Below are 25764 nucleotides of genomic sequence, written 5' to 3'. Positions count from 1 at the left end.
GTTGGACATTTGAACTTGGCGGTCTATGGCTCACTTTTGTAACCCAGGGGGAACTGCAGTTTTCGACACCTCCACGTGGAATTAATTTCTCAGCCATAAAGGCTGCTGCTTGGCTCATAGAAACAATGACTCAAATAGTGATTTTAGCATCATACCTTCCAGCTGTACTCAGCTATCATGAACTGTGTAACCGAGTCCTCATGTTAGCAATAAAGGTTGACTCGTTACATTGAGTGCATCCCATAGAGTTTGAGGTGTGTTTTCTGCCTCAGGGCTCCCACTCTAAGCTCTGTATAAGCCCCCTGGTTCCTGTTTATACAGCCCAGTGGCCCAGACCCCTCTGGGTGTGCATTGACTGGATGTGACTCAGTGCCTGGCATAGTTGCTGAGCCACAGTTGCCAGGTTGCTGTTGCCAGGTGTTGCAGAGAAGAGAAAATATTCTGAATGTTATCTGTACCAGGAGGGCTTACAGGATGTTCAACAGTCAGTGTGCAATGTTGGACTGCGCATCGCTGCCCAGGAAGAACAATCATATGCTTCCTTACTCACAAAGAGCAATCTGTATTTGGCTTTACTCCACAAGTCAGTCAGGAGGGTATTTAATGTTTATGAGTTTAAAATTTAAATCATCTGGCATATTCAAATGACATTTCTGAGGGGTTGTTTGCTGCTCATCAGGCACAACCATCTCTGAACAGTCTGGACTCCACAAATCCACAGACAGACAAATGGAGGAAATACAAGTCCATCGTTACCCTCCACAGGGTAGTGAGTGATCCATCAACAAAGATTAGTATGGATAAAGTGTCTTCCTTATAGTTCTCTCTCTGCATGTCTATAGCCTACGAGGTCACAAGGGACCTTGTAAGGAAAATCACCAACAGAACACAGAATTGTAGCCGTTTTGTACAAAGAATGGGCCAAATATCTTTCAAGCTGCTGCAGACAAAAATGCCGTTTTGTTTTTGAATAGACACATATGTACATGCACTTCTTTTAAATAATCATTTTATAACTGTAGTGTGTTCTGCAAAAGCTTAGTCACACTTGACCCACCCAAATCTGTGCAGCTGCTCTTCAATTTCAGATGATAAATATGAAACTATGTTTTCTTTGTCTGGTGGCTGTTGTTGAGAAACCAAACCTCTTGTGTGAAACAATATCTAGACATAGCCTCCAGCGTCAGTTTGCTTAGCAACCACAGTTATGCAAGGGCAACAGATCAGACGACGGCACATGTGAACCAGTAATCAAGTTACCCATTCCTGAATGGACTAACAGTCGGAGCACGAGCTAGTGTGTGGTTTTAAAAGAAACCACAGGAGAACAAGTCTTAAGATGTCAAATTTGCAGCATTTTTCTCAATCCGTTTCTACAAAATGAAAATTGAGCCATCCCAAATGAGGCCAGGCCAATCCTTCCATTCATAGAGTGTAATCCTGAATGGTAGCATTAAATCCTAACAGAGCTGTTAAATGGCTTCTACTTTAATCTACAGTGAATGAAGAGGTGAACAGATCCATCACGCACCACAGGAAACGGGTCAGCTGAACAGATTGAGACTAATGGTTCAGGTCATTTCAGTGTCAATAGAAAGGACTCACACTTCACTTCTGCATCAGGAGGATTCAAAAGTTTATTCCTTTTTTTGGTTTACAAACAAAAGGCACCCAAGTGATCTATTTTTTAAGCTTTTTGGAGTTTCAGACTCCAAACATTACAATAACTGGCAAGAGCTCCTATCCACAATCAGACAGTAAACGCTGCTTTAAGTAGGGAGCCATGAAACGAGCGTCACGCCCACACTTTTTTTTAATAAATGACACTGTAACAAGTCTGAAAGCATATCGGCCTTTTTCAGCCTACACAGACAGACTCATGTACTTCTGACCAAAACATGTGATGAAAATCTTATTTTGATGCCGTGAAGTGATCAATACATAGACCGTCACATCTGCACACACAAAATAAGATGTAACATTTCATTATGAAACAAACACATTAAGTCTTAAATAACCATAAGATATGACATGAAAAACTAATTTAAGTAATTGTATGTAAATGTGTGTACAAACAATGTGTTTCTATGATGGCCCTAAATCTGAGCTGATTGGCTCTGCTGACGGGTCAGGCTGCTATCAATCAAATCTGATGGCCCATAGAATCCTGAGGAGAGACGTGTTGCTTTCCTTGCACTCGTTTTACATTCAAGCAGGGCGCAGAAACACGTTAGCGTAGCTTAGCACACAGACAAATGGGAAGCAGCTAGCCTAGATTAAAGCTCCGATATGCTGGATTAGCCATTCTGCACCAAATACATGACGCAGATCTGAAACCTACTGCACTTACATTATTATTTACAGCAAGTCAGTTGGTAAACTAGCCACACAATGTCATTAGCATAAAAATACATGTCTGTTTTGAAGTCTGCCTAAATAGAGATATACACAAAATAGTTAGAAACATAGATCTGATTGCGCTCTTCACATTGTTAGAACATTGACAAAGTTCAGGCACGATTCGGGGAAAATCCTTCACACAACCACACAATCTTATAAATAGCTCATGCGTCGAGATACGTTCCTTAAAAAAAAACAAACGGAAAAAAGGGGACAAACGTGCAGAAGCTTGAAGTTGTTATGGCCTGAGATGCTGAGAAAATGCATGCAAGTGTCACACCTCGTGTGCCCCACTAAACTAGTGTGTACCAAAAAACATCTTCCCCTCAACTCCACCGGTCTCATCCTCAGCTGAGCTATGAGTCCATTAGCTAAGAGGTATTTTGGCTTAACAAAAAAAAAAACAAAAAAAAAACCTCAGACACAAAGGAAGCCGTTGAAGAGCTGCAAGATCTGCTGATGTAAGAATAGTCTGTAGGCACTGGGTAAAGCCACTGTATTATAATCTATATTGTGCTTGTAGGTTGTAATTAGAGAAGGAGCCATTGAAGCAAGAAAAGGGAGAGAAGCCCAGTGACGAATCATGACGAATCATAACACAAGTTGTCAGTGCAACTGTTAGACATTGGGTGAAATGGCTTTGGTGTTGGTAACGGAGGGAAAGATGGGAGCTTTAATCCTGATCCCTGCGCCAGACTCTCCCTTAAAATGCCAACATGTATCAAGCACAAAAAAGTATGAACAAAGTTTTTTTTTGGGGGGGGGGGGGGGCACCTCTCATAATCAACAGCCACTGCCTCCGTCGCTCATTATCTCATGGTGGAGGATGCTCTGAAGTAGGACAGGAATTTGAAGCACAGGCTCACCACAAAGTACCAGATATTTCTGGCCATCTGGGATCGGGCGATGAAGATGCGCCAAATGAGCACCACCAGGATGGTGTTGGAGGTGTAGCGGATGTTCCTCAGTCTGGAAGAAGAGATAAGAACCTCGCTATTATTTTTAATTTATGCCCTCTGCTTTAAAATCTTTGAAAATCTGCAATTTACATGTATGCAGGCTGAGGGTATGTAGATGAGCTGAAGGGATTACCCTTTCCAACTTCCTGGCAAATGTTAGGAGTGGTTAATGGAAGGCTGAAATGAAGTACTAATGTGGAGGTTTATCATCTACTGGATGTGACCTAGATGAAGCCAAAGCCTTCTGTAAGAGCAGCTTCCTTACTTGTTGAGGTGCTTGCGTGCAGCTGGCAGCCCTGACAGCTCTTCGTTCAGGACGTACTTCTTGGTGCCCATGCAGTAACTTTCCATGTACTCTGCCCAGTGCAGCTGACGCACATCAAAGTTAAATACCTGCCGCAACACAGAACACAACCATTCAATATTTATTATTAGATCTGGAATAGACGTAATTAGAACACATTTCATTATTTTGCACAATGGACTCCGTTTTGGGTGCAAAAATCAGTGCTAACCTGAAACACCGGGTAACTGAAATAGAACCGTGTGGGAAGTCACCCTAAGAAACTGGTAGTTTCAAAAGAAGCTCAGGCAGGTGAATTGGATATAGTGTGTACAGTCAAGACAAGCAAATCTGATGTGTTAAAATAAATCAACTGGATTGAACAGTGTGGCTTGTAGTGTGAGCATTACACTACTCGATGCCACCAATGTGCCCCTCGGAGATGCAGATTACTGCAGCGTCTCTGTTCTCTACACAGTGACATCAGCTGCGAATGAATGCCCCTTCTGTGACCAGACTACCATCAGACATTAACACACTGAAGGGCAAGTCTGTCTGCTGTCTCCACAGAGAGGAACAGAGCAGCAGTCAGTTTATTCGTCTAGCTTCCTACCTTCTTATCCTCTGGGCTCATCTGGGCCAGCAGCATGGTCAGGTTGTCAGTGTTCCACACCCAGGAGTGACTGGTGAAATACTCCAGGACCATCATGGCTTTGTGCAGGCGAGTGATTGTCTTCATCATCCTGTCATAAATGATGTACGGAGAAGGACAACGAGGAGACAAAAACCAGGAGTGGATATGGTGATGGGTAAAGACAGAGAGGATGGATAAACAAAAAGAATGTGAGAGAAGTGAGAAGCGGGACCTTGTTGGGGCGTTAGGTTACGGAAACAAAGAAATATTTAACTACCAGAGACTGCTGTGTCATCTATAAATGATCATTAGGATGGTAGAAATTCACAAAGCCATTTCAGCTTTTTCAACACCCCCTTTAAATTTCAGATCATACTATGTACATGACAGTCAATTACACTAAGCTGGTTAGATTTTAATACTAAAAGGTGATCACCTGAGTTGTAGTGCTGTGAGTTTAAAGTATGATATAAAATTACTGTCGCTGTCCTGTGGGAAAAAAAAAAACTGGAATTTGTCCCCATGAGTTTTGTATATTCCCTACTGGCCATTTCAGTGTGCATCTTTAAAAGTGCACTGCTGCAGCAGCTGAGGGAGGGGCCTATACACCCATGACATCACAAGGAACATCAAACCTGAATAGTATTCAGATCAATTGAGAGAGGCAAAGAGGATGGCATTGTAGCTCAATTTTAGCATCCTTCAAAATTATAATACATGGTGTGTTAAGTGGGGGGGGGGGTCTATTTTCAGTTTTCAAATTAAAAAAAAAAAAAAAGCTTTACAGGTGCTGGGAAAGTAAATTCTCATCTATAGATGCCAGGACTGTAGTCTAGGCTAACCTTAATTTTCTGTTTTTTTCTGTAAAGGTATCCAACTTTCTTCAAGTAATGACATGCATTTTCATTGGACAGCAACAATATGACATTAGCATTGTACTGAGGTGATAAGATCTAGGTTTTCCAGCTGTTTCATAGCACTGCAAGTAGACAGTGGACACAGAGACTGATTTGTATCAGTCTCTGTGGATTTAACCCGTGTACAGGCCAGGAGCACAGACAATACACCTTACCTGAACCCATGACCCAAATTTGGCTCAAACTAAGTTCATATATATTACCCAAAATTAACACATTATGCCCCTAAAAAGCCAATTCATGCAACGCTGTCCTCCTGGTAACACCAGTCAAATCCAGTTATTTCACTCTTCTCAGTCAGATTTTGTTAGTTTTAGATGTTAGTAATCATAATTTAAAAGGGGTTGTGTTAGTAGTGTAAGAATTAACAGGAACACCTTACAAAAGAACCTGAGTCTTCGAACTGCACATTTGTTCAGTTATTTACTATTTCTATAAATTAACTACATCTCAGTTGATGATTGCATTTTTGCCAATTAAAGAAAAAAGGCCTCCATGTAATGTTTAGCCTGTTTATAATCGTGGTTAATTGCCACGAATGTTGGCAGGTTGCGGTGACTCAGAGTCTTTCAGTGAAGGTGAAGCAGACAAACATGCATGTCTGATCAGCACAAAGGCAGAAAAAAAAATTACTTGCAGCTGCTGACAAACAATTAGGATCAAATTGCACCCTTACAGTGTGAGCTAAGCCGAGTTCATTTCAGACAGCAAAACACTGCGAAATGTGGCCGATGAACATCTGATAGAGGAAAGTTTTCGAACGGCTCTGCAGCGTTTACGACTGAAATACCTCCAACTTTAGAGAACAATGATCTGCATGCAGTGGGGTCGTGTTCAGCAGGATGGTAAAACTGCTTTTGACCAACGCATGCTCTAGCAGAGACCAAATCATCATGACATGCTGTCTTTATTAAAGCCCAGCTGGTGCCATTAAGTCATGTTTAAAAAAAGCTAACACTGCAAACATTGTTTCTTCCTCTGCCCTGGGCCCATCTGTGTTTCCACCATCCCACACAACTAGCCAGATAAACACACAATTAGGGAGAGGGTGGGGACAAGGGGTTGCAACCTTACCGGGGCTTGCGGCCTGTCAGCCTGAGATAGCCGTCATAGAGCAGGGCAGGTAGCGTGTGGCTGACTGTGGTCCAGTACTGATTAGTAAAAGGGTTGGAGCGCAGGTTGACATTGGGCCTTCTGAAGGCCTGCTCTAAGGGATTGGTCTTGAAGGTCATGTTTATACAGTACTCTGTAGGAAAGACATACACACGAGAGGACAAGGAGGACGAGATGAATGTGCGTTTCCTCCCCTGTGTGATGGCTTCATCGCGGCTAGCCTGTCAATAGCAACATAACATGAGATGGTTCTCACCATGTTGGGACAGTTCAGCAGCTACAACAGGCTCTTCAAAAAGGGCCAACACCTGGGTTGGATTCCCAAACGGCATCTGCAAGTCCACCTCAGTCCATTTATGAGCTGGACTGAGATGAACCTCACTGCAGACATTTTTGGAAACCCAACTGAAAACATTAACTTTGAAAGTCGCAAATGCAAAGAGTGCAGAACCCATCAGTAACACCCTGGATGTTCAGGAGGGCAGCTGGGTTATACACACTTCATCTCCATCAAAACTGCACACAAGCTTGGTACACATTAGCAGCTACAGCGTTAGGCTACTACGCTATAAGAAAGAAGTAAAGCAGCAGGTGTGCGTGTGTGTGTGTGTGTGTAAGGGTGGTTTGTGAGTAGCAGAGGTACGGCACGTCCGGGTCGGCGATGACGAGGTTACCTGGGCTCTCGTCCAATCAGCCTGAGATACAGATCATAGAGGAAGGCCGGAGCCATGTGGCTCACAGCGATCCAGTACTGATTGATTAGGTGATTGGATGTGAGATTAACATTGGGCCGACGGAAGGCCTGTTCAAGGGGGTTCCTCTTGAAAGTGGATATTACATGGTACTCTAAGAAGAGAAGGTTGTTCAACAAAAAGCAACAATGAGCATTTTGACCCGATAAGCTGCAAAAAAAAAAAAAATAGACAGCACAACTAAAATACTGTCACTACTGGTCATGGAAAGTCTATTTGGGTGGAGTAAATGTAATGGCTAAATAGCCTACTCCACATATTGTACAAACATCTCTGGCCAAGAACACACCTCTAAATGTAAGTGTCAAACCAATGCTAATCTACATTAGCAAACTGGCTAGCAGTTGCACTGGCTTTTACAGTTATGTTCCTCATATTACTCAAAAGCCCCTTGTCTGGGATGTGGATTTGTGTAACCACACTTCATACATTGTGGTGACAGTTTGAGTGTCATTGCTTTTACTGCCAGTAGGGGGAGACAGGGGCTTTTTATACAGTAGCTTTAATTTAAAGTGCTTAGAGAAAAGGAAAATCTGGGTGGATCTATCATAAGTCTGTGCTCTGATCAGAAGTTCAAAGAGCATCCTCGCTCTGAGGATGGAAATTGCTGTACAACTTTACAATATTGTGACTTAGGGCAGCAGGTTTCCCCCTCACGACCACAAAATCTGAACAGGGCAAGAATTCTAACCCAGAGTCCCTGAGAAGCATATGAACAAAAGCTTCAGGTGGAGGTGTGGCAGAGTATGGCTCATGTTACAATCACGGTCTGCCACACTCAACGCTCCTAGGCCTCCATTAACAGAAGCGCTTACTCAAAGCTGTGGTAGCAAAGATTTAAATAACATACCGACTTCCCCCCAGTGAAACGGGTTGATCCCACCAGTTGTGCAGTTGTACACCAGGATGTTTTTAGTTCTGCAAGAAAGAGAGAATGCATTTAAAAATACAACACTTTAGCACAAGAGACTGCACACAAGAATGTTTTGCTCCCCCACAAGGCTCTCCAACCTGTTAAGCAACTGTGATCCAGAGTACCAGGCAGCAGCTATTGTAGCGTTGATGACCACATCTACAGGCACCAGGTCGGCCACGGCGTCATTAGACGCTCTCATAGTACGTAGGATTCCCTTACCAGCCTGCAGGTGGCAGCGGAAAGAAAGCAAGTTTACTCACCTACTTTACTATATGCAGCATATTAAAGGAAAGAACCCAGCATGTCATACAGTGCCACTCAGAAATATAATAGATCATCTGAGGGCTCCTGTCTCGTAAAAATGCCGAAGTACTTTGAGCATGCTGTCAAATCATTGCAAGAATTTCAAGTTGATGCCACATTCAAACATACCAACATTTCTAGATGCAGCTGAACTTGAATGTATTTTGACATGGTAGTTTTTATTCCTAGCTTTCTTTAGAATTTGACATTAAATCAGTCTTATCATATCATTCAGACATGGTTTCTATCATGGGCTGTAGGGTTAAAATGTGAACACAGCCCAACCATAATCACCTCCTGCACTTACCGCAATGAATATTCCGCTCGGCCCATTGAAGTTGTCAATCCAGCCCTGAAACAAAGAAGCAAAAGTAACAAATTCAGCACTGACATGACCAGTTGATTATTTAACTTATGTACTTCTTAGTCACAATGAAACATTTTACACATTAAAGTTGACCTAAATGGCAGTGCCGTAGAAACATTTCTGAGTTTTATAGCTGAAGTGTGCCTTTAAGATATTCAGAGAGGTGCTGCCGGTTTTCCTAAACCGGAACGCCAACAACCCTTCTGCTTCTAACAGTGATTAGTGCAGCCCAAAGGTGTGCTGAGCCTCCTCATTTCACATTCCATTATCATAGACATCATCATGTTTGCTGCTCAACTGCACAGAATTCCTGTGTGTTGGCAGCAAAGAGCTTTGGTCAAGTTTACATGAGCAGTCTGATTTTATTTAAAAAAAAACAAAATTGTTAATTTGGAGTACTTAACATGGCCTTGTTATAAAAATTCTTTCCTTTAACACATATGAAACCAGGACAAACCTGAAAATGACATACTGCATGCTGTGATCTACACTTCTTCAGTGTGTTCCCCCCTCGGTACGTTTAGAAGAGCAACAATAAAAACGCAGTGCAACAGTCTGTATTACTCACTGGGACTGGCTCCTTCCAGCTGGCTCCCACTATGGAGGGTCTGACGATGGCTACATTGAGATCGCCAGCCTCCTGCTGCAGCAGATACTCAGCCAAAGCCTTGGTGTAGGTGTAGGTGTTAGGACGCTTTCCAATCAGCTTGGGAGTGAGGGTTGATACCAGATCGTCATCCATCCAGCTGGACCCGAAGAAAGGCTGGATTAGTATTACTTATGCTACACTCACTGATTTTACAACAGTCTTTAAATTCAAGCCTCTATAAACCCACACATTTGTGTGACACCTAGGCTGTGCTGAAAAATCCAGAATCTTTTATTCTGTACTTGCTTTTTGTGATTTAAAAAAAAGAAAAAGGAATTTTAATCTTAGATTATCTCTGCATCATTTTCAGCCCATTTAGCTCTTTTCTATTAGCATCTCAGCCTCTCAGTCAATCTGTACTTCACACACCATTAAACCCTTATGCAAAGTTCCATGCTATACATACAATCCTTCAGTCGCCACACTAATCTCACTCAATCTCACATTTACTGTAAAACCAGAGTTTATCTACGTGCATCACTGGCGTTAATCTGGATAATGCATCTCTCAATCTGAAGAAATACACATTTAAAAACATAATTTCACACTGATGTACAGTCTCAGCTGCTTCATCCCTGCACAAATGAGACAACAGATCAGCTTACTCCAGAGTATCGATTAGTTTGCGGTAGTCTACGGGGGGAGGGTAGACGATTTCCTCAATGAGCTCTCGGTCACAGTTGGCATAGGCTGTGGAGACATGAATAAAGACCTCCAGGTGCTTCATCCTGTGTGCTAGTGCCAGCATCATCTGTGTGGCCAGGACATTCAGCTGCATTGCATCTCTAAAGGTGACAGGCAAAGGAACAGATTTAGGGTTATTTTTCATAATATGATTTGTTAAAAAAGGCCAAAAACAAATTTGAGTTATGTTGCAACGATGTTTTAAACTGCAGTTGCAGGCTGGTGATTTAGTACCATTAAATTTCTTCAGAGACCAAAAACAAAACCTGTGGCTACCCACAATACAGCTGGAGAAGCTGCAGTGAAGTGGGCTCTGAATTGCCGTTTGTATGAATGAAACTATGATGTTTTAGATTTAAGCAAGCAGTAATCTGCAGGGCAGCAACACAAAGCCAGCAATTATGCAGACCCATATTTTTTTCCACCGTTAAAAAAATATAAGGTGCCATCACAGAAACGTTTACCTTGTAGTAGAAAAGTTTGCTGTGTGCCTACAGATAAAATATTGCCATTAATAATGTAGTGTCAATGCATGTATTCAAGGTCTAAAATTATTCATGCTAGAGGATTACCACAAGGAGCAAGCTGCCCTCCATACCTCAACTGCTATCTGGGTGTTAAATGGCATTAGGTGAAACCAAAAACTAGTCTTCTCAGTGTATATACTTCAGCGGGTAAAAGACAAGTGTCCGGTATCTATATACTGCAAACGGTGATACAATCCGTCAACCCCAGCAATGTTTGTGACAAGCCAACCAAACACTGATGATATTGCACACCGTTCATTTGAATGAGTCTTTGACAGATCTGCCAACTGATTTACACTGCAAGGTAACAAGCAGGGGAAAACTTTACTTACTTGAGTGGCTCATTAAAGCGGATGGTGGCGGCGCAGTGGAAGACGATGTTAATGTTTTCAACCAGGATGCTCTGATCCTCTTTGCTCAGATCTAGCTCAGGCCGTGTGAGGTCGCTGTTGACGGCTATGATCTTCTCTGCGAAGTTTGGCTGCTCAGCTTGCAGCTTCTCAAACAACTAAGGGTAAAAACAGGCAATGTGATTAAAGGGGTACAAATCCCTGGATATTTGCTTACATTTAAAGAAATATGCTTATGAATAAAACACAAACAAAGGTAAGCCACAAGATTCTATTAAAAGTCACCAATAATTAAACTTGGTTTCATTTTAAAAAGGAAAATAATTAGGGCTCTGCTGAAAACAACAAAACACTGCAGGAGATCTGTGAGGCGTTTACACCACAACGTTTACCAGAAAACAGAGGACAGCCAGGCAGCCTTGACGGACATGGGTATTCTCTTAGGTCATCTCTGACCCCAAAGTTATGCATGTTATGCATGCTGTCTGAGGGAGGTATGAATTTTGAACTGGACTCTACAGACACTTCTACTGAAAGCATGTTTGTACACAGCAGGTGTAAGAAGCTGCTGAGCAACTCATTGTTCTTCCTCCTCCCTTATTCCCCCTATAAAAAACAAAATGTGGCAGATCTGGCTATCCTGTTCCTCTGCCTGCTCCTTACCTTGCAGTTGATTACATCAGTGATGCGGGCCTGAGGGTTCTGCCCAGCTTTTGACCTGACCAGCACGTAGACGGCTCTGATGTCCGGGCAGGACCTCAGCAGCTTCTCCAGCAGCACCTGTAATAAACATAAGAAAAAAAAGAGAATTACTTTCCTCTTTGGAACGAGTGAGCATGCTGGAAGACAAAGTGACTCATGCCTGGAAATCAAACAATGGCAGCTGGGAGGAGAGTGCAGTAAAATCATCACCATATGAATGATATGTTTACACTGCTGATTAACCCTCTCAACACCAAAGCAGGCCTGTCACATTTGCAACAATAAATCTTTAATATCCACAAATGGAAAAGAACCGACTTTCAGCTGTCAAGTGGTCTTTGTTAAATACAAAAATACATCTGCAACAACAAAACCCTGCACTCTTCAACTAGGAACCTGCAAATGACCAACTTGTGATCTGCAGTCATGTGACAAGAACTTGGCTGATCAGCAAGAGATGACAAGATTTAGAAGAACCTAACATGTAAAAAAAAATGCAGTGTGTTGAGGAACCAACTAATTTAGTCAGGAACCGTTTTGCAGAATAGCATGACGAAATAAGTATAGAGTGCCTGTCTTGTGTCATTCTGCCATGTTGGAGGCAGACAAAAGCCCATAACTATTGGGTTGAGTCACTGTACCTTGCCCATGAATCCTGTTGCTCCAGAGATTAGCACATTTTTCTGTGCATAGTATTCTGGGATGTTCACCATGATGTCTGCAGTCCTGTTCACAGCTGCACCTGCACAGAGGGAGGATTACAATATTGAGACCAACTTCAAGGCTGGACTTGACATCAGGAAAGTTTTCTCACATAAATAAAGACAGCCTGATGTGAACTCGGACAGACACCAGAGTTCAAGGTTGTCAAACCTGTCCTGAATTTTTTTTTAACCCTTAAATCAATAAACATTTATCAGACTTAGTCTGATCGAGTGTAACAGGAAAAGCAAGAAGCCCTTTCTTATATAGACACACACCACATAATGCCTTATGGGTTGGTAAAGGGGTGCCATTTGGTTTTGAAGTCACTCCACTAAAGGACCCAACGGTAAAAAAGCAGTTTAAAAGGTTCATTAGAACTAAACCTTGCTTTTGTTTTATTTTGTCCCATGGCAAAATATTAGGTTTTACATAATGCCATGTGTCTAGATATCAGCATCATTTTATTTAGAACATTGCTTAAATCCATTACAAGGTCTTACTTTCAAATATTTAAAAAGTAAGAAATATCAAAAATGCTGCTGCATAATCTTTTTATGACTTAAGCAAGGTCTTATCACTCCGATTATGTTGCAGTTTAAACAGAAAGCCACTGTAGAGCTGATAAAGCCATTCAGGTGATAACCACCAATCATTAACCACACTTTCTTCTATCAGACATGTGAGTAAAACCGATTATAAAACACTTGTCCAAACAATATGAAAGCCACACAACACCACACTACTGAAATACATGTGTTTTGTCAATACAAACCGAGTTGAATAGATAACTGTTCACCGTCTTTATCAGCTATAAAAAAAGGCAATTTAATGGACTTCAGGGCCTTGCCTCCTTTAATGCCACTGCATGCAAAAGCTGGGTTGTGTCTTGTAGATCTGATAGTTTACTGCAGCAAGGAGGTCCAGAATGAATGAGCTCTAGCACAAACGGTTCATGGATTTACAACAATGATTTTAGGCAATATAGGGTTAAAATAAAAAGTTCTGTTGGTTTTTAGATTTTAAGGCAATTGAACATTTGTAGAAGCTTAACATTCTATTCTATAAACCTAATGTGAGCTGTGGGCATTGTCTCACTTCCAGCCCTAAGAGGGAACTACAGTTAGTAATGCTGTACTTTCACATAAACTTCATATCCTAACCATAGAGGTTGCTGCTTGACTATCTTGTTAGTGCACGCTTGTTAATTAGAGAGTAGCATGGTTACCCTAGAAATAACATAAGACACATAATGCATTGCTGTTGTATGAATCAAACCTGTTGGACGAGGTGGAGCGTTAAGGCAGGGAGAAAATGACTCCTGGTTTTCAGCTGGTCATGTGCAAGTGTCTGAAGGATTGTTTGATCTAAATCTCAGTAGCCTATCAGAAGAGAGCTGCCGTGTGGCTGAATGCAAATAAGAGCAAACGATAATGTTCTAGTGGCAACCTTCATCATACTGCTGCCATCCAGTCACAGAAACTTTAAAATGGAAATGACCTCACTTTGGCAGATATGTCCTCTGACTACTGGCAGACACTAGGAGTCATTAATATGCATGCACATGAATTGAGGCTGCACTGGAGCATTAATGTCATGCTGTTTTGTGTGGAACGTGTACAGTGCAATGATCTCCAACTGGGACAATAAAGACTGAGCCAACATCCATTTTTCATTATGACAGTTTCATTTATACTGAAGTCCATTTCATCCTTCATAACCGTTGAGTGACAACATGCGAAATGGTATTTTCACAAGTTTGAGATGAGACAAGTGTGTGCTGCTACTGAAAGTCTGTTGTGTGCATTTCACACAAAGACGAACTAGTGCAGCTAACAGAGGTCTTTTAAAAGCTGGACAACACAAACCATCTTAAGGACGGACTTCTTGAATCATTCAGATTTAGGGCTGCAACAAATAAATATAATCTGAATAAAACTGGATTATAAATGACAATTATTGATTTAGCTATTAGCTTTGAAATTTCTGTTTTACACATATGCCAATTAACCATAAAGTCAATACTTCAATCAAAAATATCATTTATTCAAACTTTGCTGCTCAGTAAATATATCAATTTTTTAAAAAAAAAAATTGTAGTACTGTTGGCTGTTCATTTATAAAAACTGTCTTTAATAGCTGTAGCCATTAAAGGGTGATTCTGTGGTCTGAGTTTTACAACTACCAATACTAACAGTCATGGTTAAACCAGTTATTTAGAGCAGAGCACATAAGTACTGATTCTGAATGATAAAGGGGACATTATTAGAAGTTTACCGCTACTATGACAACAGCACTACTGTGGCTGCGTGGGCTCTGCAGCCTGAGGTGAGAACAACTTCTTAGGCTCCCGCTGTCTTGGCTCCCTGCTCAGGCCCCAGCCAATCCTGCAGAGGAATAATTTGCTGCATCACAGCATGTGCCAAGTGGCCAGCTCCAGCTGAATGCCTGTGAGGGTTCAGTTGTGACCATGGCCAAGATGCACTGCAGCTCCTGAATGTACAAGTCAGAGAGGTAGGTTGGAGCTTTTTGATGGCCCTTGAATGCATCATGTTGGGAATATAACCAAATCCAAGCTAAAAATGTTAAGAGCCAGCAATATCAAATTCTGTAACTAACAAAATATTCTGCACTACTCACAACTAAAGCCAGGTCTGACTCACTTGTGACCACAAGTCAGTGGCAGAAAATTCAGTGTTCTCAGCTACCTGCAAGCTTTACAGAGATGAAATTCAAAGTAGTTTTAAACTGTAACTTTAAAAAAAAAAAAACTTTATAAGATATTTTCCTTTCTCATAAAGTGTTGTATAATTTATGGCTTTATAATGAAGTTACACTGCACAAAGGACTCTTAGTTCCCTTTACTTCTTCAGAGATGCAGTAAAAAAAAACAAGATGCAATGGTGTGCTTGGAGTTTAGGGGGTTAATTCAAAAATTAAAAGGAGGAGCTGCAAGTCACTTTGTCACATAGCTGAAACAGCTGTTGTACACTGAAAATTCAGACTTCCATTAGAGCTGACTAGTAATGGCTATACAATGTCCTTGTTAAAAGCAAATATCAATGGAAAAAGCAGTTACTACTACTACTACTTCTCCAGGGCATATTTCCTTGATAGTTAGTGGCCAGTAGTCTGACATGGAAATGGACTTGTACTCTTGCTTTAAATGTGTTACATAAACTGCTGTTTACATATTAAGGATTCTTTAATTTGCATACTGAAAACAGAAGGCTTGGCCTGTGGCTGCAGATCATATATAGGAAGCGCCACGACACACAGTAGGAGAACAGGACAGATGCCTTAAAAACATTGGCAATAAAATTAGATCACACATTTGTCTGAAGGTGGAGCCAACTGTTGTAGTTCTTACCAAGGAGCAGGAAGCACAGATTTGACAGAAGCACTCAAACTTTTGGGATCAACAAGCATTACTTCACCTGAAAGCAGGAATTGTGAAGAGTGAAGCTAAAGAGCAGCAGGAGACAGGATCAGACTAACAGAAGGCAAACTTCAGTGTTTCGCATTTCAGATTTTTAACCTCCCCTCATTCAAACAGTGGAATGTTACACCAACCAGTAACTATGTGTGAAGTCAGGGTGTGTGCTGCCCTGCACATCCTGCCAGTACAAACATGTGATAGCAATCCTCTGCAGTGTGCTCCTCAATTATGGCTCTTAAATGCCAGAAACTAGAAACAACAACCAGGCAGTTGACCAGGACTCCTGTTCCACTGAAGGGGTGACAGGGACCTTTGCCAGGGATCAAGAATTATTCTGAACCAGTGGGGTGATGCTGTGCTCCTGCCACTGAATGCAGGAGGTCTCAGGTTTCCGCCTGCTGCCTTGTCTACAAATCAAGTGAGTCCATATCTTGGGAAACAAACAAAACGGTGAAAGACGCCAGAATTTAAACTACACAAAGCTGATGCCCTCTTTAAGTCACTACATGTATGCACTTTACTGCAAACAATGCAGAACTGGGGCAAAAGAGAAGCTTCTGTCTTTGTGCGCCCTTGAAAGCTGCTCGGCAATAACTAAAACCTTACACAGAACACTCTAATCTAAAGACTTACTGCTGCCTTCTGATCAAGTGTCTGTGAAAGAGCTACTGTACCTTACAGCCAAGCAGACAGGCAGCAAGTTGATCCCTGATGCTTCCCTCTAAATTATTGATCAAATGCATTATAATGCTTAAACTGGGCACCTGCGGCTGAGGTTCAGAAACTCAGAGGAAACATTAAGAGCTTGACAAATGGTCTCAGAGGAGCAATCCTGAAGATCTTTAAAGGCAGCAGTTAACACACAAGCTGACTGTTTTAACTCTTTGATAGGAAAATAATCACATAAAGGGCCAACGGCTGCTTTTACATCAAGATTGTTACTTAAACCGACTCATACAGTCTATGGCATCTAATGAAGGAATTATTATTGTAAAGCCCATTTTATGCCAGATTTGTCAAACTCCTCTGTGACTGTCAGAGCTGTGCTCACTAACTCTGACTAAAGCATCATCACAGGTGCATTTCAAACTGCTCCGTTACATTAACTGTGTTTATGCTTCTTAGATCTGCTGTGTGTGTATGTACATGTTCTTTTGTTGCTGTCATGTGCATGTATATAAGAGTTTTTGCTTGTTTATTGTATTTAATGTTTTTTGATATGCTGCTGCAACTTAATTTCCCCACGGGGATTAATAAAGTAAATATCTATAGTGAAATTAGCCAACACCGATACCAATTCCTTTGCAGACATTGAAAGAAGCACAAAACACCTTCATACTGGTGACTCTTCAGCTCACTATATTTAAAAAAAATTTTTTACCAGCTTCTTGGCAACAAACGTCACCATATTCTTTGCTACCACAGTGATGAGTCTCAACCTGCAATGATAAATTTACACACTTCACATAGCTATGCGATCAGCAGCCATTTTAATCAAAACATTTTGACTTTTGGTTGTTTGGCAAGGACAGACCAAACGCAGACAACAGCAGCAGTCTAAAAACCAAGATATTTAAGACAACCAAGCACCTTTTTCTTAAAAAAAAAAAAGAAGAATCTAAGGCCTGCAGGAGATGACACTCTTTCAGAAACCAACTTCCTGTCCATACTAATGTCACACTGCAACATCCCCACATGTGGGCCTGTACAGACCTCTTTCCATCAGTTATTTAATAAAGTAAAAAAGTAATATAATCTACACACATTTTCTAAGCTTTTTCTCTCTTAAATAAAAGCTACTGGAGTCTCAGGAGAAAGTGGACACACACAAAATCCAAGTTGTTTCAAGTCCAGCAGTGTAAAGTTACCACAGCCTCTGATGATTTGAGCTGCTGTTGATCCACTGCGTTTTATCAACTCCAACATCAGGATAGCATCTACCAGGAGATTTCAGAGTGGAGTTCTTCTGGAGTCAAAACTACTAAAGGAAGCCACCAGGAGCTAAAACCAGCTCAAGATGGCTGTGGCTGATGAGAGCCCACAGTTGAAACCGTTCTGCAGAGAGTCCCCACTGGTCTTGGCTGCCCCACTCGGGCAAGGTGTACAGATACCTGCTGCAGATTACAACCGTCAATGTTAATCACAGAGACATGCAGTATAATCTACGTAGGTCCTGCAGTCCCTTCCATTGGCTGACAAATGTAGTAAGGCCAATTTCTTTTTCCTGCAGGACCTCCATTCAGTGTTAAAACCAAACGCACTGCTGGCCATCACATTTTCTCTGATAGATTAGATACTCTGCCAATGCAACGCAGGGATCAGTAACACACTTGGATGGCAAACAAAATGCAGCATTGATAAAGTAATTTAGAGAACAAAGGGACTTAAAAATATTTAACTTCAAGTAGTGACCTAAAACCTGAGGAGGGCACCATTTACCCGCATCAACTCCCAACAAGAAGAACCACATCAGAGCAGACACACACATTGAAACCAGACCCCAGCACGGCTGCACGAAGGCAGCAGCTCCTCGTGACTGTCGTTACACACAGCTGCCTCACATCATTATCATCACAGACACAGCTCACACGGCGCTGGAAGCCACCGCCGCTAACGTTTGGCTTTTTAATAAGATTACTGCAGAGTAAATTGAAGTGATGCCGCTCAGCTCAGCGTCCGCTGCTGCTGCCGTCGAAATGGCTTCCTCATTTTTAAACATTACTTCGTGGTGGCGCTCAGGTGTACAAAACTTGCTTTACATAATCTGCGTATTTCTTGAAGCAGCTGCGTTTAAGCCGCCCCTCCCTGCTTTTAGCGCATCTCTTCCTGAGCAGCTCGCAGTTACACACACACAGAAAACTCTTAACGAGCGCCACAGTTGAAGAAGTACAGCACAGACAAAGTGGGGCGTGAATGAGAAACGTGTACGTACCCAGAATATGGACGCTTCCTCCGGTCTGTGAAGTTATGAGGGTGCTGAGGCGGAGCAGCGGTGTTAGTGCTGCTGACAGGGACAGAATGAGCCCTCACCAGGAAACCGGCGGTATATCAACCTATTAACATCACTGACGTCACTGGACCGGGGTCTCCGCACAGATAGGAAGGAGAAGATGTCTCACTCCTACCGTTTTCTGGAAGCAACACTGATTGTGGATCAATTACAGCTGCTGTTGTGCAAATAGAACAGACGACAGGTGGAAATGAGAGGCAATTATCAAGACAAGCCCTATAAAGGAGAGGTTCTGCAAGTGCTGAGCACAGATCATTTCTGTCATTTCTGTCCTCATCCTTTCTGCCTGATGTTTTGAAACCCTAGGAATGTAACCTGATTTTTGACACATTCCAGCTGCACGCAGCAGAGCAAACATGGCAACTTGTATGTACAAAAACCCAGAATGGCCCCATGTAAAAATGACAAGGACTTAACAGTAGATCATCAGAGGCTACACTCTGAGCTTTTTTGTCTTAATACAGTACATTCTAGATAAATACTTGAATATATAGCTCCTGAACATGCTAACATTTTAATTAAGGTTTACAACTATTACCTTTTATCTGCACATTACTGAAACCAAAAAAAAGATGTAAATATTAGAGGATAAGAAGTTTTTTTCTCCATCTGTAAATTGTGCATGACAAGATAAAGATTTCAAATACTAGAATACTAGAAACGTATTCCATGATATCATGAGTGGGTCTGTCTGTGTGTTATTCCTTGTAAACCAGACAAAAGTTTGCCCTCTAGTGTTCTTTGTGTTGTAGAGAGGTTAACCCTTACAACATTATGCTTGGTTCTCAGTCACAAAAACTAAAAACACGTCCTTTATTTTCATTGTAATATACATAATATGATATTAAGGCATAAATAATACAGCAAGTGCAAGTTCTGTCCTCAAGCCGTAGATTACAGGTGGATCGTCTTTGGTGGGTGATCAATTTGATATATCCTCCTGTGCAGCTCTCCACATCCAGCATCACTCCCCACACACTGATCCACGGCTGCAAGAGGACAAATTAATGTTTCATAGAAAAAAAAGAGAGAGACATCTTAACCTCATTTTACAGTGTATTTCCTCACCCATGAGGTTGGCACTGTAGGCCGTCCACACAGGGACAGTGGTCCCGGGGCCCCTCCTGGTCCCAGGCCAGCATGTCCATCAGCAGGTTAGGGTGGTTCAGACAGGACTCACCCTTCTCTGGTTTGGGGTTACATACCGGAAACAAAAGCTCTAATGGAAGCAGGGAAGAGAAAGATACATTAAAAAAATATTAACATGTTAGCCTGCTCTGCTATGCTGAGTCCCCCAAAGCAGTGTGTGCTGTTGTGGGCTGAGTTTAGAGTGTGGTTCTATATTATGAATCCTGTATGTGGTTTGACTGTATTTTTAACAAATCAGATTTATTATTATTTATTATGTACAAAAATATGTGGACAGCCAGTCACCATATGCATTTCCTGTTTCCGTTCTTCTGGTTTCCTGTCTGCTTTTTTAAAAAGCGTTTTTAAAGTCTCATGAGGGCCAGGACAATTGATAATTAGTCAATAACACAAGCAATCATCAGCTGTAGATTTAATAGACTGTAGCATTAAGATTTCCAGGTATTAAAATAAAAACAGACAAGCAGGACGCTACTGGGGCACATGTGCGTGTCCATTTATTTTTGGCCACATAGTATAATACAGAATTTTAACAGTAGTTGGAAAACTATTTAAATGGCTGAGTTATTATTTCCAGAAATATTTAACGTTACTGATATTACTAGAGGTCAGTAAGAAATATGTTTTCAGGGGGTCTTTTCAGTAAGTCGCTGTATTATTTTAGATTGGTGCTTACCCCGTTGAAAGGCACAGCAGAGGTTGGGCCTGCAGTCGCTCTGACCCTGACAGATTGTTCCCTCTGTTCCTTGGGTGGCGTTGACTGTACACTGGCCCCACACACACATCTGATCTGAGCAGCACTCTTCATCCTTAGTGCAGGGCTGCACAGCATGCAAAGACACATTATTGGGATACTGGCAGGTATAATTTCTTTCAGTGGCAGATGTTTGTGTTCATATGAAATTTTGTTCCATGTCACTTCATGAATGTCCATTCATTGACATGTGGCTTCAGGTTGATGCTAATCACATGGCATAGTGTTGGACAGAGAGAACTGCGGTTTGCAATTATATTTTATCACAATTTTAAATCAACTTTCAGACAAAACTGCCTTATCTTTTTATGTTTGGCTCCCACAAAGTCCCTAATACATTTGACATGCAATATACACAGACAAATATAATGGTAATTTTTATGCCCTGGAAATATTTATTCACATTATTCTGGTGAGATTAAGCTTTTTGAACAATTTTGTCGTGATCAGTTAGACTCCCAAAAAAGGAAAAACACCAGAAATCTCCTTTAAGGGAGCAGAGCAGTGACACCCACCATATCTGTTGGAATGCAGGGGAGGCACTTAGAGTTCTCAATCTCATACAGACAGTACTTCAGGTCACCACAGTCCTCATCCACCATGCATTCCTATGGGAGATATGAACAGTTACATGTATAGTTAGTAACAGAGCACCAATGTCTAATATTTAATTTTCTGTTACAGTGTGGCACCATTAAGACACACATTAACAGTTATTATACATTATTTCTAATGAACTGGCAGTGTTTATGAGGTTTCTGCCAGCCTGTTTGTGTCTCCATGGAAACTGTGTGATGGACAACATCAGTGACATTTGAATTATACAGAAGGGCAGGAGTCATTCTGTTCCCAGTTTTCAGAGGATTAACACATAATTGGCAAAAAAAAAACACACAAAAAAAGTCATACACAAAGGTAAATCATTTTCTTTTTAGAGTGTATCACCTCTACATACATCAAACTGCATCTTTGTGTTGGGACACAGATAGTGTTGCAGACTTTACTTAGAAGGATTTTTCTTTATGCTAATATTTGATTTTTAGTTTGAGTCTTTGCCAGTGGTCAGAGGAAACCCTGTCTGCCAAAAACAGCAGCAAACATTGTGGCTCTTTATCTTTGTGCTTGAAGCCTGTGGGAAATCAGCACAGAGTCAGAGCCAAGTCCCTGAAGCAGCACATCAGACCGACTGGATCTGCTAGTCATTAAGCTGTATGATGATAATGATGTATAGGTCATATGTTGCTCTAAAACCATTCATTCTGCATTAATGAAACCTTTATAGATGTGCACTACAAACACTCTCTTTGTGTCCTCGTTTAGCCTGCCTGTTGTTTCTAAACCATGGCACAACTAACTTCAGATGAATTTCAATATTTCATTCTGTTGGATAAAACGTAAAAATCATTGTCTTTGCTGCAAACAAATTGCATAAAATGATATTTTTCACCTGCCAAAAAGTGATTAAGGCCTCTAAAGAGTCCCTGAGTGGTTATTTCTGCCTCAAAATTGCTTGAATTCATTCCTGTCTGTGAGGATCCCCTGCCTATTTCACTGTTACCCTGTGCTTCTGGGTAAACCCAGATGAGGGCAGCAATGAGCTAACAAGACATTGAGTTAAAGAGCAAAATAAACAGTATTTAATCAGTGGAGTTTAGCTTACATTTTCAGTTTTTAATACTGAGATAATGAGAAACAAAACCTACATTAATGATATATTAAAAGACATATGTGAGGGGTGATTGATTTGCAGGTGGAAGGAGTAAAATATGTGTGTATATGTAGAAGTAAGCAACTTCAGATTCATCACAATGGTGTAAGAGCTCTCTGTTGTCCGCTTCCCACGCAGACTTTTCATAGTTGTTTCAGAGATCAGTGTGGTATGGCCCTGTGATAGTGTGGCCCCTTATCAGGTAGATGTCAGACCCCACTGATTCCCCATTAAAAATGTTCGATTAGTACACAACTGAATGTGTTACGTCCTGTAGAACTGTAGAAACTTACAGTCACACTGCAGTGATTTTAGAGGGGAAAGGGGAACATTACCCTGCCTGCACAGTCTAGCTTGCAGGCTTACTTGCTTCCTTTGGTATTTTTTTTCCAGCAGTGAGCTCCATTAACAAAACCACCATCTGTACAGCTGCCAGGAAAGCAAAAAGATCAAAACCACCATTGTAAAGTAAAATGGCAAAACAGGCTGCAAGCTGCAAAAATGACCTCAATCCAAAAGTCTCCTGTTGGCTGGAACTATGAAAAGTATACAGTAGGTCTCTCTGCTGGATGAGCTCATTCTTAAACGAGTTGAGACAATGCAGCCACAGTATGAGACAGAGCTCCACCTCTTTCTGTCTCTCCTTACAGTCGGTGAACAGATTACATTAAAATGATATCAACATCACATAATAGACCATTTTTACACTGCACACTGTCACATACAGCTTCATATCAGATACGAAAACAAATAAAGGACTCACATGATTCACGCTGTTCCACTGGCCAGAGATCTCCATGTGGACGTGTGACAGATGAGTCTCTCCTGTTTTATTATCGGTTTCCTGCACATGGCACAGAGGATGACGCAGGTCAAGGAAAGCTACGTTTTGTTCTCATGTGGAAATAAAGGTAAACAGTCTTTTGGTTCCTTGCACATACATCACATTCCTCAGAATGTATTTTTTCCCATACCTTGTCAGTTCTATCCAACAACTTAATCACTCTATCTCCAGTGTTTATCATCTTTGTGGTTGTGTTGTGGTAGTCAGTACGCAGATCCAATGAAGCTGATTTGGCACTCTCAGTCGTTATCTGTTGTATACATACACAAATAATATTATACATCTATTATCCACAAAGGATGGATATGGTAACAGACACTAATCTCCATTTCTTGGATGACATGAAGGGGAAAAAACTTAGACGTGAAGCCTCATAGAAGAAAAATAACAGATCTAGAAAAATTATAACTGGGGTTAATATTATGATTAGAAAGTAAAGTTTTAGCAGGAGGAGCCACAAGCTAGGATTTTTCATTAGTGAATATCCTGCACCTGGATAATAATGATTAATGAAATATATAAGAATATACAACAAAACATTGTAATTAGACCGCCAATGTTATCATTTATGCTCTTCAAAATAACTATAACACAAACTTGAAATTTATAAATTGTGACTTTATATTACATACAAATTTAACTATATTACAATCAAGTAAAAATACTTTAACAAGAATTTAAAAAAAATCACATTGGAGTTACAAATTAAAAGTCGTTTTTGGACTTAAGGCAGTGGTGCCTTTTATTCAACTGACTGAATAAGCCTTGATATCATGATGACTGAATGTGGGTCAGCCCTTACTAGACATGGAAACTATGTGTAGTGTTACAAGTCTCATGGTCAAAAGTAACCCGACCACCTAAACAGCCCAATCCTATCACATCCTATCTCACAGATACATGTCCTATCATGAACTCCTACTAAAGTCCTCACCACAACACCAGCTTTGTATAAATGGATAAAATATGACGCAGACCTGGTCCACTGCCTCCTCAAGTATGTGCTGGGTGTCCTCCATCAACTCCTCCACCTCTCGGAACATGTCGTTCAAACTGAGCGTACCCCGCTCCAAGGTGTCACGGATACGTTCTCCACCACCACTCGCCCAAAACAGGCACAAACTTAGCAGCATGATGCCGGACATCTTTCTTTCTTTCTCTTCCTCCTGTAATCGCTGCTGCTGACTGTGTGCGTCTGCGAGAATAGCGGAGCGCTGTGACGCACGGAGCGCGCACCGCTGCTCGCAGCTGGATCCGTTTTATTTGGAAAGTATGAGGTGTGTGTGTGTGTGTGTGTGGAACAGATCAGGTTTAATAGTGTGGAAACAATCCAAATGGCTTTTTGTGAAGTAAATTTCAAAATAAAACGGTTGTGGCGAAGCCTGTAAAAAGACATCAATGAGATTAATGCGCAGCATATAGTTACAACGGATGCCACGTGTGAGGCACGATAGAAAGGCTCATTTCAAATAAAAAGTCCAACATTGATTTTACAACATGTAACCTTGGCCTACATTCTAACATAGACATTTACTTTTGTATTTGATAAACTTTTTTATTCACATGATTTAAATTGAGATAGGTTGTACTTCCAACTAAAAACCAACAGATGGTACTATTTTACGCTCCTCTCTCTAAAGGCCAATTGGTAAAATAATAATAACCTTTACTTTCATAAAAGCGTCAAACTCGCGTCTCTATCTCTCTCTATCGACTTATCTGACGCTCACATCAAATCATTTTACACTGACTTCACATATTTACCTGTTAACTTTGATTTAACCCTCAGGCGCAATTGTGGACTTTTTTGTCTCTTTTTTTTGCCTCTTTACCTGGCCACCATTTTATCTGTTTTTTTTTTTGTAACAAAGACTCTCTCTAGACACATTTTAGAATTAAAATTTAAAATTTTCAAATACATCACCAGAACATGGTGAAACAAATTTACTACCCTTTTGTGTCATTTGTGGACAAAAACGTCCACTTCCAAAAAACTGCTATTAAAAACCTAACAGATTAATATTTTTTTCTGCTTTTTCTGCATAAATATGTTAAACAACTTCAGCCCTGCTCAAAACTACCAAACATTAAATCATTTTTAAGAATCTATATTTTCTAGATAACAAGTAAAATCTATTACTCCTGAAATAATGAAACAACAGCTCTGGTTGTAGGAGGACATTTTCTGACACAGATATTTAAATTTTATTCTTTAGTCGACAAATTCTGACGTTCTTTGGTGTTTTCTCTCCTCAGAGGATGTCCACTTGGACTTCGAGGGTCCCGCAGGAGAGGACATCGCCATGTACTTTAAGGATTAGAGGTCTTTGGCCGAGGCTCCACTAAGAGTGGTTTCGAGGGTGTCTGTGTAGAGCCAGACGCCAAAAGACCTCGCCTCGAGTGTGCAGAGGAGTCAGAGTCTGGTTGCACGACCAGGCGGTCCGAAAGGACCGCAGAGGAGGACTGCTGGTACTCTCCACCCTCTGGTTCAGGTCTCAGCTTTGCTCCAGCCAGGACCTGGGGGGGGACTACTGGTGTTCTACACCCTCAACTTCAGGCCTGAGCTGTACCCCAGCCAGGACCTGGGTGGAGGGGCAGGACT

At 41.2% G+C, this 25764-nt stretch overlaps 2 protein-coding genes across 3 annotated transcripts; both read right to left on the bottom strand.

Annotated features, from left to right (window-relative positions):
* Positions 1-1612: 1612 nt before the first annotated feature.
* Positions 1613-18755, bottom strand: far1 (fatty acyl CoA reductase 1). Of its 2 annotated transcripts, none has more exons than XM_028407739.1 (13): positions 18630-18755; positions 12198-12298; positions 11518-11634; positions 10837-11012; positions 9899-10078; positions 9213-9390; positions 8585-8629; positions 8070-8197; positions 7909-7976; positions 6981-7152; positions 4256-4385; positions 3625-3752; positions 1613-3369 (listed from the first exon to the last, which is right to left on the bottom strand). In XM_028407739.1, the coding sequence occupies exons 2-13, from the start codon at positions 12267-12269 to the stop codon at positions 3210-3212; spliced, it is 1554 nt and encodes a 517-aa protein (XP_028263540.1). In that variant the 5' UTR covers positions 12270-12298; positions 18630-18755; the 3' UTR covers positions 1613-3209. The 2 variants fall into 2 exon arrangements, with proteins under 2 accessions (XP_028263540.1, XP_028263541.1); XM_028407740.1 differs by lacking the exon at positions 6981-7152 and adding an exon at positions 6268-6439 and having other exon boundaries at positions 3210-3369.
* A 741-nt stretch (positions 18756-19496) lies between these two features.
* On the bottom strand, positions 19497-24409 carry dkk3b (dickkopf WNT signaling pathway inhibitor 3b). The gene is made up of 7 exons (XM_028408381.1): positions 24140-24409; positions 23293-23412; positions 23082-23162; positions 21126-21218; positions 20533-20677; positions 19776-19926; positions 19497-19696 (listed from the first exon to the last, which is right to left on the bottom strand). Exons 1-7 carry the CDS (start codon positions 24305-24307, stop codon positions 19672-19674), a joined length of 783 nt encoding a protein of 260 aa, XP_028264182.1. The 5' UTR covers positions 24308-24409; the 3' UTR covers positions 19497-19671.
* Positions 24410-25764: the final 1355 nt, after the last annotated feature.

This window comes from Parambassis ranga, chromosome 6, assembly GCF_900634625.1.
Source record: "Parambassis ranga chromosome 6, fParRan2.1, whole genome shotgun sequence".
Taxonomy (NCBI): domain Eukaryota; kingdom Metazoa; phylum Chordata; class Actinopteri; family Ambassidae; genus Parambassis; species Parambassis ranga.
This window is presented reverse-complemented; position numbering and strand designations above follow the sequence as displayed.